The sequence below is a fragment of the Eufriesea mexicana genome, unplaced genomic scaffold (genome assembly GCF_001483705.2).
Source record: "Eufriesea mexicana isolate 0111107269 unplaced genomic scaffold, ASM148370v2 scaffold474474821, whole genome shotgun sequence".
In the NCBI taxonomy this organism is placed as follows: Eukaryota; Metazoa; Arthropoda; class Insecta; order Hymenoptera; family Apidae; genus Eufriesea; species Eufriesea mexicana.
The window spans coordinates 627,631-642,866 of NW_016907964.1; the positions used below are offsets into that span (position 1 = coordinate 627,631).

At 42.5% G+C, this 15,236-nt stretch overlaps 1 protein-coding gene across 1 annotated transcript in view; it reads left to right on the forward strand.

Annotated features, from left to right (window-relative positions):
* Positions 1 to 15,236, forward strand: part of toy (paired box 6 protein twin of eyeless) — a 50,442-nt gene continuing 35,206 nt past the window's right edge. The window contains exons 1-3 of the mRNA XM_017901402.1: positions 1 to 62; positions 13,278 to 13,530; positions 14,503 to 14,683. Of these exons, the coding sequence (XP_017756891.1) occupies positions 50 to 62; positions 13,278 to 13,530; positions 14,503 to 14,683 (447 nt within the window). The 5' untranslated portion in view covers positions 1 to 49. The remainder of the gene's footprint in view (positions 63 to 13,277; positions 13,531 to 14,502; positions 14,684 to 15,236) is intronic.

The following is a 15,236-nucleotide window of genomic DNA, read 5'->3' on the forward strand; positions in this document are numbered from 1 at the left end:
GGGGGTGGCTAACCCTTGCTCGCCCACCCCCGAACCGCCCTTCTGGAAGATGCCACATAAAGGTTGGTCGAACGAGCTCGTTTATTTGCGAAGCCGAGTGTTCTCTGGTTTTACGAATTTCTTTCTCTCCACATTTATTTATTAATTTATTTCTTATTTGAATTAGGTTTTGATTGCATTCTTATCGTTTTGACACTCCATTGTTGAGACCAGTGGTGGACCGGTGGCTCCTTGTCTTATAAGATTTTTAGAGATTGTATGAGTTAGCTGGAATAATGTGATATTTGAAGTAATTTGGAATTCTGTGTGTGTTTGCTGCATGCATGTTGACTGTTGTAAATTGAAATTAAATCTGAGTAATACTCTTACTATATAAAAGTCTGTGTTATAGGACAAGTAGTCGCGGTCAATCACAAGGTACACACATGCAATTGCTACGGTATAAAGTCTTTACAATTAGTATCAATATAGACCAGCTATTTATTATCCATATAGACAGGTAAACGCCGATCAGAACAATGTTTTTGTATTAACTTGTATAGGTTATTTTTGATATAAAGGCAACCTGCTAATGTATGGACTTCTCAAAGCAGGCTTTTTACAAATGCACCGTGGATATACCTATATATTCTATCGCCGCTTTGCATCGCTACCCGTGTCGCAAAACTCGTTCACCACAGATGGAGCTACTGTCGCAAAACATTCCATCAGCATAGTGTCCGATTGTAATCCGTACGTCGATGAACTGATACATGGAGTTTAACTTTTTTTTTCTCCTTTTTACTTGGTTTCGCCGGTATTATCCGAGCTTTCACGTGTTTGCGAAAGGAATTGAAAACACGAACGTATCGTATGTGGGTTACGTATTTTTATCGCGTTGCGATTTTCTTCTGTCGACATAAGATTTATGTGCGAGCCCTATCGACTGCATATTGTTCGTATATACGCTATCCTCGAGAATAGCGCTCTTATGCGAGTCCTCTTGTGGTGCATTTTCAAAGGGGCGCGTCAGTTCCATCAAGTACCATAGTGTATGATCGCTTTCCACCCAGAAAATTGCACGTGTATTGCTTCTATATGCTTTGCCTTGTGTAACTTAACTTCGTTTTAAATTTAACTCGTGCAATCGTTGACTTTATACAGTTTATTCAATTAGGAAAAGATTCGATGCAACGTAATTAATATATCGGCTATTATTTCTATTAGCTCTTATTGCCTGACAAATTTTAATTATATTTTATATTCTTCTATTTAGTTTAGTTGAAATAACCTTTGTCTAACTTGAACCAGGAAAAGATTAGAAATATCATGGCACATGTATCAAGTAACTGTTCTTATGTATCTTAATAATTCTCACACTTGTAAAGGGTGGGGAAGACATGTCTAAGTCTCTGCTTCTCAGTGGCCAATTCTACTTTATCCTGTTGGATACAATATTCTTTTGTTTCTAGTACATGCCGCTCTCATCTTTGATATTATATGCCTCTGATTCGCTCCTCGATTTGCACTTCTTAAGGGTGCATCGCGGTGGTTCCTCTTTATCCATTCGCGGCGAAAATCAAGCGGATCACTACTTCGTTTCGAGACACTGGTTATCTCTGTTACGTCCTCAACATTCACGCCGTCTTATCGATCACCGGAGCTCGCTTACTCTCACACACTTCCTAATTTTTGCACTACGCACTACAGAATATATTAACCCCTTCGCCTACAATATCGTGTGAGACACGTGGTAGGGGAATCGGGTCGAACATAAATTTAACGGGCGAGATACGTGGTTCATAGGTAGTGCCCAACGTAAACATTACGGTTCGTGGTTAATTTTCGTCGATGTCTTTCTGTCTCAGTTGCGTGTTATTCCCCGCCGCGTTCGCACGAAGTGGCTCGACGTGTGACCGACCTTGCTGTTCACTATGGCACGCATCATCGGAACCTAAATGGTAAGGCAAGGGGTTAATGAAATAAGAGGAGAAAAATGGAAAGATTAATAGAAAAAGAAGTAATTAAACACGTCTCTGTGTCGCTGGGAAGACATGTCCTTTCAGGAGATGAAAAAGAAATCGATTTTTTAATCGCGAGACTGAGAAAACTGAAAGGTGGCCGATTATCTGTCATTCAGATACGGTATCTGGACGATCCGGCTCTTGTATCTCGTCGACTGTGCTAATAGAAGGCCGTTACAATGCGGTCGAGCGTCGGTCGCCTTTCGTATTGTCAGCAATCGTTAGCGTCAACTTTGTACCGTGTACCGTGAAACCCGAGACACGGTGATCCTTTTTTATCGATATACAATCGGGATGGACGATGTGTCGTATCTTCGGGATGGATTTCGAGTTGTCTCCGGCCGGGACAGGAGGGCCCGGTTCCGTGAATCGGGTCCTGAGCCCCGTCCAACACAAAATGCCGGCGCACACGAGCTCCTCTTCGTGTTTGGATCTGCTCGGCCACCTAGAAAGATGCGATTGTCACGCCTTATTCTCATTTTTTAATCCTTCTATTTCTCGCGAAAATAAGTTTTCGACGGGCGGATTTGTAGGTTATATAACTCAATGCGTTAACTTCTGTGGGAGGCAGCAGCGATTGGCTCTCGGCTCGCAGGTGGCGCCATCCGTGACTGGCTATGACAGGATCAGTAAACGTATTTAAGTTAGATAAATTACATTTGTAGAATTTTCTATATCGTCATTGTGATCAATTTATTCGTATCATTGTCTATTAACCCTTTGCACTCGAGAGGCGACTCTAATTAATATATCAAATTTAAAATTATCCAACAATACGTGGAATATCGAAGTAAAATAATTCTTATTCGATTTCTTATTCGCCGTTTTAAAAATATCGCCGACTTTATGGCAAAAAGTCTTCGAATTACTATTTCTCTGTAACGAAAAAATCACCGAGTGCAAAGGGTTAAACTGTCCCTTAACCTAATAAGAATACCCTAATCTGTACGTTTCACAAGTCTCGCAGCAAGTCGTGTATCGGTGTCACTAATTTCAGTATAGAAGGGGTCCCCAATACTTGATCATCCTTGTTACCACAAAACTTGAGCATGTAATATTCTAAATGTAACACGGAGTAGGCTAATTAGCAGTGTATCCTTTCTAAACGCGTCTCAATTTACATCTTGTTACCTTTCCGCTAACGGTGGCCAATGTCCGGGTACCCGGGAGGATCATAGGTGGTTCGGATCGCACCGCAGCCTTCGGGCGAAATTTGTGACCTTCGCAATGAGTTATACGAAGGGGTGCGCAAATACGTGTACGCTTATGGGCTTAGGTGGGGCTCGCGGTTACCCCCGGGGTTAGCCTGTAACCCGACACGCCTTTCCTTGGCTTCTGTCGGGCCAACAGCCCCTTCAACGGAGACTCGACGCCGAAGGGTGGCGCCTTTTACCCAAAAAGCTTCTGCCGATTCGGTGCCGTCGACTTTCCCCTTCTATCCGGCTACAACATTCGGCACATTCGGTGTATTGCTTCGGGTCAGGCTGGGTCAGGCGTTGGCTTTAATAAACGGAGCGCCTACACCGCCAATTTGTCTCTCCTTTGTGCACGTTCCTTTCTCGTTCAATCGTATGCGTGCACCTCTCGTGTGCGGTATAAATCGGCGCACAACCGCGGTCAGATTAATTCTTGGCCCCTTGGGGGTGTGGATGCTGGCAGTCGTTTTGAAAGTCTTGATTTCTTTATTTTTTATTACCTCTGGTCGTGCAACCTGTACAAGGCTTTCGTATTCTAGTAGAAATATTGGCTGTGGTTTGTATTGGAATCGATTTCTGTCATTTGCAGATTATTAGGATCTGGATTAAATTCTTCTTTGATTAGTTCTTGTGACTCTTCTGATCACGGGTATCGTTGACAATCTTGTGAATGTGATTTAAATATTAAATCATTCTTATACTTTTCCATGTCGTTTTGTTGCCCAGACTTTCCTAAGTATCTTCTGTCAATTTTATTTTTGTACCCTATTTGCCCTCCATTTGCAATTAATAAATATTTGATACGACATCCTGCTCTCATAACCTTCTTGTACGAAATACTAAACTAAATGTCACGGTAGAATAACAAAACCAGAGGATAATGTTCTAAGGATAAGCGTAGCTACGTAACACCCGAAATCTGTAACCCCAGCTTCGCTCCCCTTCAGCTAAAGGTTACAATCTCTTCACCAGCTCGGAATCCAAGTCCGCACACATGAATCTGTTAATTCTCTTCAGTTTCAGTCCGTTAAAATTGATTCCATCGGCAGGTCTAGCTCGGGTCAGGCTGTGTGTACCAGGGGCGTGTATGTTTATCCGAAGTTTGGCCGGATCGTATTACGTTCGACGATCATAATACCCAAGGCAGAGAAGAGTTCTCCCCTCTTTGTTGGTGTGTGCCCTGTTCGAGCATCGCGGCGAGTTGAGATCGACAATACCCTTGCGGCACGAGCGCGCGCGCATGCACACACCGGCACCCTTCTTTCTTCTCTCCTATCGTCTCCTCTCCGTTCTTTCGCCAGTGTTTCCCCTTCATCTCTCTTCGTGCTCCCATAAAAGCAGCCCCGTAGCTATTGGAATCAAACGGCCGATTCACGAGAGCACTTTATTTCGTGCTAGGCTACAAGATTTGTTAATGGTTATGGGCGCTCGTGTGCCGGTCGGCTCGCGTGCCAGCCGAGGCTGCGGAGATTACCTGCGCTGGCTTTTCGAGGGGCAATAAATGTCGAGGGTGCGGGATTATCCATGGCGAGGCAATAGGATATCGCTCGTAATGCATCTCGAGATTTCCCGTTAGTTTCATAATTTATATGCCCACCGTCCTACCGATGCAACTGTTTTTCCTTCCTGTTCTTCTCTCCTACCACCTTTGTGCCGAGTGTTGGCTGATTAAACGTCTGAAATGATTACCACGTTATTTAACCCCTTCAGTGTCGACAGAGAAAATTGATTCTCAGGAAAAGGTACTCAGACAAATTGTATCATAGTTCGATAAAATTACTGCTTGAATTTCAACTTAGTTTTAAATCAACTTAAAATCCTCGAAGCTTAGTCGAGAAATTAATGCAAAATTTCTTGAGGTTAATTTGAAAATTTATTTCGAATTAAAAGTTGAAAAGGAATACGTTATGGAACGAAGAGAAATTTTTCAACGTTTTTCAGAAATCATTTTCATGATATTTATTCGGATTCGCGAGAAGTAACTCGAGAAATATTTTATATCTGCGACGCATGTGCGCAGTGATGCGTGCGCAGTGGTGTGGAGCTAACGGCGACACCGTTCCACGCTTATAGGTTAGAGGAAAAACGATAGAGATGGATTGTGTCTAAATGAAGATGTAGTTTGTATTACCGTGTTCGGGGATGTCGGATAATAATGCCTCGAAGAAATTAGGTTTCGAGTTGGGACAACAGCTTTTGAGGAGGACAGTCGTGCAACGTTGTTGATTCTAAAGTTATATTGTAACAATGAAGTTTGCGTTCTACTCTTCTGAAGTTTCTTCGTCTACGGGAGCAATTAGAGGATCGTTTTCTTAAAGTAATCGATATTTCCAGTGTTTCTCGTATTATGCAAGCGTCGTATAAATTCTGCAATATTAAATATGCTTTATCTCTCTTGCTTCGGAAATTAAATATTCAATTTATTCAATAATTTAAACACACTTGACAATCCGTACCTGTGTATTCGTAGCCTGTATATTCGAATGAAACCATCGTCGAATAGAAACTTGGAGATTCAAATGGCTGAATGGCCAAATAGGACCGGCTATAAATTATTAGTTCGTCGTAAATAATACTAAACACCATAGATACCAATATCAAAGACAAATAATCTTTTCTCATCTTTCCTTCCGGCAGAACTCCTAGAGCTTCTCCATTTGAAAAATTCGGAATCATGTTTTAAAAGTACTCGGCTCCTCCACAAAGTATCCATTAATGGGACGAGTGATTAAAAATTGCGAGAGAGTGGGAGATCTCGGAACAGCTTTGGGAGAAGAACTGAAAAAAGGAAAAAGATGAATAAAAAGGACAAGCAAAGGGAAACAGAGGTTTGTCAGCGATTTTAAATTACCCGGCGTGTATTTAAATACCAATTACGTTCCCAGCGACTTGGCAATTATAATTAAGGAACGCGCGAGTGTAATCACCCGACTACTAACTTCGATGCCACCGCGCGGTTCCGTGGTTTCTCTTCGCGGTGAAAAGCGACGAAGATCCGATGCCTCGCGGCTTTAATAATAAGAGGCGCGGTAACGAGTATACGCCGTTAGGATGGCGTTGCTTTCGCTAATTCAACGCTGCTTCTTAACACTGCCCGTAATGAATTCGCTAGAGAAGGAAGCCGGAGCGAGAGAGGGCGCGTTTAAACCCATTAGAAAGCGAAGGACGGATAGAGCGTCTCGCTCTGCCCGCGATTCAACTCATTACAGAATGTATGCTCCGCGCGCCATCTTTGATGTCGCGGTAGAACGCGTTCGGATGAAACTCTTGCTTCCTCGTGGCGTGGATTTAGCCCGAAACGCTCGCAGCGAGTTGTCAGAGCGAACTCTCCCGCCCCGGCTCCTCTCCCCCCACTCCCGCTTTCAATCCTCCGTCCCAACAACGTGATAATAACGTTTAACGAGTGTTACTTCTCTTTTCGGATAAATAAAACGCATCGTGCCTGCTTTTCCCGCGCTACTTCTCCTCCACCTCCTCCTCCGCCATTCACACCACTGAAAATGAATGAAAGAAAAATATTTCCAGCGAAACGTGCCTGCGCGGGATATTCTTCGCGCGCGCCGTGGTCTCTTCGCTTAATGGGATTCCGCTTGTTACGTTTTTGAACGTTATTAAGCCACGGAACGGCGATCCTCGAGCCGAGGGCAACGCCACGCTTTTCGAGCACCGTGTATGAATGCCTCGCGATGGGAAAAGAGAAAATTGTGTTATCTGATTTCCTAGGTTTCGTTGAGTCGGAAACTTGTTAATCGTAGGGGAGTTTTGTGATCACGTGAAAGCGAAAAAGTTGACGGTATCGAGGCTCCTCCTTTGCGGTGTAATGTTTTCAAACTGAAGAACGCCACTTTGATATCTCTGGCGAAAATGATTCTATACACGTACGTCTAAAATTGCACTTTTAGAAAGTTATTTGGAATACCTTGTTGTTAAGAGGTTAGGAAATTGCGTTAGTATCGTTTAGTATTCTTCCTCGAACTTACATTTTTGTGTAATAATTAATTCGCTCGGTACGATGTTTGTGACGTTGATAAACATTCTAAAAATGTATGAAAAATATGTTGTATATTATTATTTTTACACGAGAGTATTAAATTCGGTATAGTTACGTAAGTTGTATTAACATAATCTTCGTATAATATTCAGTATTGTGAAAAGAACTTCAACACAAGAGTCTTACCAACCTAATTTATTGCATGAACGGAGCGATGCATCCGAAAGTGCTCGATAACTTTTTCGGAATGTTTTAGAGCCTGATCGTCGCTTCGAGGAGTTTATATGTTTTTAACGAGAATAGTAGCTCTTCGCGTCAGAAGTATCACCGTATCGAACTCTCCAGTGCTCGACGATTTCCAGGCGAAGAGAGAACCAATCGCGAAACTCTTTACGTTCGAAAGGATGCCCCTCGAAAATGCATTGGCTAATTATCCGCGTGATATTATTGCGTTCCATTAAACAAACATCCTGACGTAAACTTTCCGTCATTGTTGGGAATTGAAGTAGCGCATTAGCCGGTTCGCTGGCCTGTTTTGTTTCTATTATCGGATAACGATCAATCGTTTCTTTCCAGTAACCGTTTGCTGCTCGTTTCACTGTTTCTCTTGGGGAACATACCGTTTATACCGTTCTATATCGCATTGTTTACGAGCGTCTGTATACACGTGCCGCCATGTTCTCACTGAAAATGCGTTAATTCGCCACCTTTCGCGCAGCGCTAGTCGTTAGACGGCAACGTATTTTCGACACGAACCAACAGAGTTACCGACGGTTTACGAGCGACCGTTATTCTCACGCGTTTCGCCAGTCGGCAGAAACTGTAGCCGAAATAAAGAATGTCGTAAGCGGAACGTAGATATCGCGAATGCTATGCGTCGTAGACGAATAACGCCACCGCCATGTGAACGGTTATTGCTCGCCGCGCAGTCTAACCTATAAACGAGCATACGCAAGCAAGAAATGTGGATTCTCTGTAACCTAATGGCCAACGCTTTTTGAGTCTAGATCGTGCAACTTCGCGTGAAAATTTATCGTTCGAGTATGTGGAATTTGATAAAGTTGTGTAGGTATTTATGAAAAGTTTGTTCCCGCGTTAATAGTCGTTTAGGTTAGTCCTTTAATAATACGTATCCCTCGGACACTGAAGTACTGTGTGCGAATTTTAACAGCTTTTTTTTTGTTTTTGTTATTGTCTAATACAGCATAAATTACTGTTAATATTATACTGAATTCGTAATAGTTATTCTACGTTCTCACATTCCAAAAAATATATTTCATATTTCGTACACCGAATTCTAACACCAACGTATACGTATGACAAAAATGTGATACAGGAACAAACGGAATATTGTCACAAAATTCTCGTAGTTGCGAAACGAGTGAAAATGGTATTAATCGACTCGAAGAATGTATTTATACTTTTTAACAGCAGACAAGTATTTCCGCGCTTAAAGAGAACGAAATGGCAGAATTTTCCCACTCCCCCTACCCCTCTTGTCTAGGGCGGTAGCGTTAGGAACGGTAGGTTCAGGGGTTGTTTGGCGAGGTAGGTCGGCGGCGGGCGAGGAGGGGGCGACAGGGGCCGCGCTGTGAGGGAGACGACGGAAGGGACGGCGGTAGTAGGGGGGCTAGGACGTAGCGGGGTGGGGGGCTGGTCGAAGAGGAAGGGTGCCGCGACGTCGTGCGCCGGCAGGATGGGATTTAATCTGTGTCCCGTTTCACGCTCAGCCAAGTGGAACCTTTTTGCCTCACTTTGCGGCATGACTCGCTTTTGCGCTGGTCGTCGCGTAGATTAACGCGAAATTATATATAAAGAATGTGTGCGGACGGCGTGTGCACGGGTCGTCGGTGCTGTGCTACGGACGATTCGCTCTCCTCGCGCGAGGCGGCAGAGAGACAAGGAAAGGGATAGCAGCGGCCGTTAGCGGGAGAGAGAAAGGCTTCTACTTTGTGCGTTCCTCCAGCCGGTCTTTTTCGCCGTGTATGTGTTCGAGTCACACCCTCTTTGTAATGAATTAAAACTGGTGAAAAACCAGCGGCGGGTTTGCGTTGTCCCACAAAGCAGAGACGACGGGGTTTTTCTCGCGACGCCGGGATTTCGATGCCTCCGACAACCGTTTATTTTTACGACGGATGAGTTCTAAAGGAAAACAGTGGTTCCCGCGAGGGACCGTTGATGGGACACATTGATTCTCGCTTGATTTCCTGGGTCGTGATTTTCAATATACGTAGTTTTGAGGTCGTTTGGTTCCGTATTAAACGAGTCGATGCGATCGAGATCGATCCACGTGGATGGACTCGATGAGAAGCAGGATTTCTCGGACGGTGCGTGTTCCCGATTAAATAATTTATGGCGTACGTTAAAGGCAGTTTTCCGTGTAACAGTGGTAGCGTGTACATCTTGGTAAGCGAAATGTGTTCGTCGCGAGATAATCTACGCTCGAATGAAAGAACTACTATGCGAGGTTAGACCGTCGGTAACTGACACGACTGTTCAATCCGAGCGTTATCTTGGAAGATGGCGCATCGTGCGTCGCGAAACGTTCCCATGGTGGGTTGCGCGAATCGAAGACGTGCGTGTCGTTTGGTACATTTACATACGTGCTTATTGAACTGGCCGGCGTATCGATGAATATTCATTGGGCGCTCGCACGGCAGAGCGGAATTTTCGAAGGATAGCCGCCATTTTAATCGGATCAAGGAAAATGTCTTAACGTTGTGTCGTTATCGTCTCCTTTACGCGGCATGCATAATCGAATGGACTTTACGCCTTCGTTCGACCACCGCCTTGGCTCTCGACACTATCGCTACAGTGCCGTATAAAAATACCCATTATCCACGAATGTATCTCTCTAGTCTTTTATGCAAACTTCCCGGTTTGCCTTGTCCCTCACTGACGGGCATTCAGATAGGGTCCCGTGATATCGTTTGCCAGCTTATTTCGTGAATTTCAGCAATTAGTTCGCTGTTAGCGAGTGTCGTGTTTTAAATGTTGCGCGTAACACGAAATCATTCGTTGACAGCTCGAGTAACTCGATTAACGGAGCAATCCGCGAGAATAACTTCCATCTGTGTGGCTTTAAAAATATCAAATTCTTCGCCGATCAAACAATTTAGCAAATTTGCTGGTGCAAGAAATATAACGTATCCTAGGTGAAGAAAGTACAGAATGATCGATCGTAATTTAAACCCGTGGTGTCGGCAGTGATTGATACGGCGACACGCTAGAGCCCCCCTATCACATTCTACGTGTTTCAACGGAAATTAATATGAAGCCGAAGTTGTATATCTCCAACGCTCCGACTCTTTAACCCGGAAAAAATTCTCGTTCAATCGTCCATTGGAATACTCGAAATTTCTTTACTCTGCGTCAAGAACGACCAGTAGCGTAGTCGATACTTTCGTCGCCCTGGGCTCCGAATCCCTTACTCTCCTGTGCTCTGCGATACACCAAAAGAGACGTCGAAAAACAAAATGGTGGTGTATCGGTAAGAACGGTTAGTTCAGAAATTTAGTGAAACCCTCCCTTGTCAACTTCTTCGACGAGATATAAATTTGAGTAGATACGTGAAAGTTGTAAGAGTAGAAAATATAAAATTCCCGATTGTCTCGCGCTGATGTAATATCACCAGGTGGCGGTGCATTCGAGGCAAGGAAAAGTGACAGATAGTTGCGGAGGCGGAAACACGCCCAGTTTGAGCGTGAAATAAGCACGAAACGCGTGGAATTTTGGCCCTCTCGTGGTGCCGGCTAAAGGCTGATGAAAACGCCTGGTGTGCTGCGACGTTACACACAAAGTGGTTTCATACGGTGCTGTAGCGCCACGGGCAGACCATTCAAATTGCGTTTCAACTATTTCTTGTCGTTTTGCGCGCCGCAAAAGCGGGAGATTAATTAAATTCGTTAATTGCAAGATGCATTTAGCGCGAGCAGCAATGCTGGGCTACGGCAACCTTGCCGCGGTCCCTGCGCCCGGCCGTGTGTACCCCGTAGCCACGGCTGCGAGCTTCGTTCCGCCCTTATTCTTCGCACGCTGTCGGCGTTAGCACGTAAATTTAGAGAAAGCCCAGCGACAAAAGAGCAAAAGGCCCACTTTGCACGTCCGACCCGTTGTGTTCCTTCGTACCCGGTAAAACGTGGATTCTTTGGCGGCGGGGAATGTTAACGTCCTTCGACGGGGTTTCCCCGTGAATTGTAGTCGGTAATGGCAATGCGCAAGGGCTTTTTCTTTTTCTTTCTCCCTCGTTTTCGCCTTTTTATCTTTTTCTTCGGTACGCTTTTTATTTTTGTTTTCTTTTTTACCTTTTTTTTTTTTTATCGGAATTCTTTCCCTCTCTTTTAACTTCATTTTTGAAAATACGTTTTGATAAACTGCACAGAGGTACGTGCACGAATAGCCTGATTATTTGCAGTCGTTTATCTCGTTAAATTTAACAAAAGTTTATTGATTTTTACAAACGCGTGTCGTCGAAAAACGAGTTAATTGTGGTTTCGGGTATTTTCATCGATTAACCAACGCAAATATTGCCAGTGTACTCTTTAGTGTTTGGAATTGTATCCCCCGCAATTGTAGACTGTTACAATTGTACCGATTGTCACGTATCGGAATTGACAATGCCGCTGTTTCTTCTTTTTCTATTTTTTGTTTTCTCTTTTTGTTTTTTCTTCTTTTTTTGTTTTTTATTTTTCGGCGGTGCCTACCTTTGACTCGCGTTGCAATGTGTACTGTGATTAATGAAAGTTGCGATGTTAGTGTTTATCTTATGCAACGTTTGCAGAACGAACTCGAAATTGCCGCGATTTGCAGGAAAATTGTACGCTACGTTATTTGGATTTCAGTTTTAACGATTATGTGCCATATACATCGTACATTATTACGGAACGGGTACACGTACGAGGATTAAGCTTTCGCGGTCCGACTGTGTCTTCCAGGCAATTTCAAGTATACCATGATTTTGCATGGCGTCCAGAGACACGGAGAAAAATGTCTGAGAATTTTATCCGACGTCTTATTACTTCTTCAGCATTGCAGCTATTAACCTATAATACGTTCATCTAAATAATAACAATATATTACTTATTATATATTTATATACGTTGCAATACTTTACCAATATACCTTACTGATAAAACCAAACAAAGCATACGATTCATCAAACTAGTCATCAAATTATTCTCTTGACTTTATCTCGAATAATTATAGTTCATTAAAAAATATATTAATAATAATTTAATAATATTTACAATTATTAAATTATTTCATTAAAATATTCCCTATCATCAATATCCATTCTACATAAAAATATTTCATCGTGTCAAAAAGATTAACCCTTTGCAGGCGTATATGACTATCTTTTATATTATAACACATAAGAATTTTTTTCCCTTCCATTATTCTTATCATCAGTATCTTCCTATTCATAGAATTTTTATTGTTTCTAGTTAGTGCATTACTGTACCTTACTATACTATACTATACATACTGTATTACTATAGATTACTAATACTGTACTGTACGTTACTATACTATACATGCTGTATTACTATAGATTACTAATACTGTACTGTACGTTACTATACTATACATACTATATTATTATGTATTACTGTACTGTGCTCCTGTGCTATACGTTATTATATTATACTGGACATACTATATTACTATACATTACTATACATTACTATACTATACTATACATTCAATTTTATTCGCCACGTTGTCTCTTTACTTCCGCTTACTTCAGTTTACGTTTATTACCTAAACCAAAGCGGTTTAAAACAATAATTCTCGTTTGCAAATGGTTAATCGCTCGATCCAAATGAAATTTCCGATCTCCCCGCGTACGAAACTCACGTGACAGCGTATGTATATACCACCGGCGACGTAATCATTATCACTAACACGCTGTTCACCGCTGTTCATGTCGCATCACGGCGATGACGATGATGACGATGCTCGCGGGTGCAATCAGACTAATAAGAACGTGGCCCGCGTGTACGCGTGGCCGCGTATGGCCGGTGTTTATCCAACCAGACACCCTGACTAAGTGACAGAATACACGTTGGCTTGCGTTTTGATTCACAGAGGAGGACTTGATGCACGGGGGTGGTGCGGGTATTGGCGGGGGTTCTATGGTCGGACAGAACTCAATATTTGGGTGCTCGGCTGCAGGACACAGCGGGGTTAACCAGCTTGGTGGTGTTTACGTGAATGGCCGACCATTACCAGACTCGACAAGGCAGAAGATCGTCGAACTGGCCCACAGTGGCGCTAGGCCCTGCGACATTTCGCGCATACTGCAAGTCAGCAACGGATGTGTCTCCAAGATACTCGGCAGGTCAGTGACAGACGATTATTTTTCTCCCTTTTCCCTGAATAAATTCGAATTTCCATAGACTGCTGCAATTTATCTAGGACCCTCTCTTTTTTATCTTTCTAACCGTTTATTTTTTAAAAGCTTCTTCTTCTAATATATCAATTTCTCGTGGATACTTTAACCCTATTTGGGTAGAATGAATAATAACTCTTTTTAACGAGTAACACAGAAAATATATTTAAGTTAAAATATCGGAATAATTAATTATTTGAAATAAATTGGTGCACTCTTTCCTGAAGTCCCTTCTCTCGCTCACTCTTAACCCTTTCGCTACGGTGGACCTTAAAGCGGAGTTCCTCCCGTAAAACGAAGCATTATAACAAAAGTGCAAACATTACGTGTACGCAGTCTTTCGCATTCGGGCCCAAGTCTTTTAAAATAAAAGAAAAAAGATTCGTCATCGCAATAGCACTTGTAATTCTTTGCGAGGATTCTTTCTAAGTGGAATGATGGCACTTTTAATCTTCTAGTCTTCATTTTTGGCTCCATCTTGGTGGGCACTGACTATAGTCATCCGTCGTGTGAAGATGGCGCCTCATGACCGGTGACTACAGTCACCCACAGCAGCGAAAGGGTTAACCACTTGCGCTGGCAAGAAATTTACAGACGTGTATGTCAGAACGGTTCAGTATTTCTGTGACAATTGCCTGACGACGTGCGTACCACGTCGTTGGCGATTCTGCGACAGAAGCATTACAACGTGCGTGGCACGTGTTTCCATCGCAAGTGGTTAATAACGATCATATATCGTTAGAATCTTTGTTTGTCTAACGAGTTATCGTATCCTTTCCCCTATTTCGATTCCAAAATTTTTCCCAAAATTTCCCCTGTTTCGATTCCAAATTATTCGAGATACAATGGAACCGTATCGTGGAATTGCTCGCAAATTGTCCCAGTGTTTCTATCAACGAACAAACTGGTTTGATTTTTCAGGTACTACGAGACTGGCTCGATCAAACCACGTGCAATTGGCGGTAGCAAACCACGTGTGGCAACCACGCCGGTGGTTAACAAAATCGCCGACTATAAACGGGAATGCCCGTCGATTTTCGCATGGGAGATCCGCGATCGACTTCTCCAAGAGGGTGTTTGCAACAACGACAACATACCAAGCGTAAGTACTCGATGATACTCGAAATAGAACGATTTGTGAGAACTTTTGCACTATGAAATACGGTCACTGAGAATGCTATCATCTTTTGCATACCTAGGGTACAAAAATATTGCAATCAAATTTGATTTACTGGTATATGTCAGATGTAAAAATGTAACAGTATAATTTAATAACGATAATGAAATTATGAACTATAAGCAATTAAACAATTTTCGTTTTCCAATATTACATTCTTAGAATTTTTTGAGATTTATATGAAAGAAAATTAATATAGCCTAGGAAAAGTTTTATCACACTTAACACTAGAACTACCGATCTTTAATGGGTACCTAACTATAACGTGCATAGATTATAGTAATTTCAAGCGGTACGATGAATATGAGCGAATATATTGATTACAGTTCTTTCTTAATATCAGTTGATACCAATTTTATTCTTAAAACAGGTGTATGTGTTCGGTGATTGCAAAAAGCAAAATTTTGGGAACAGTCATTTTTACTGGGTTGGTAGTGTTCTAGTGTTAAGAGGCTTCATAAATACCCTAATTTTCATC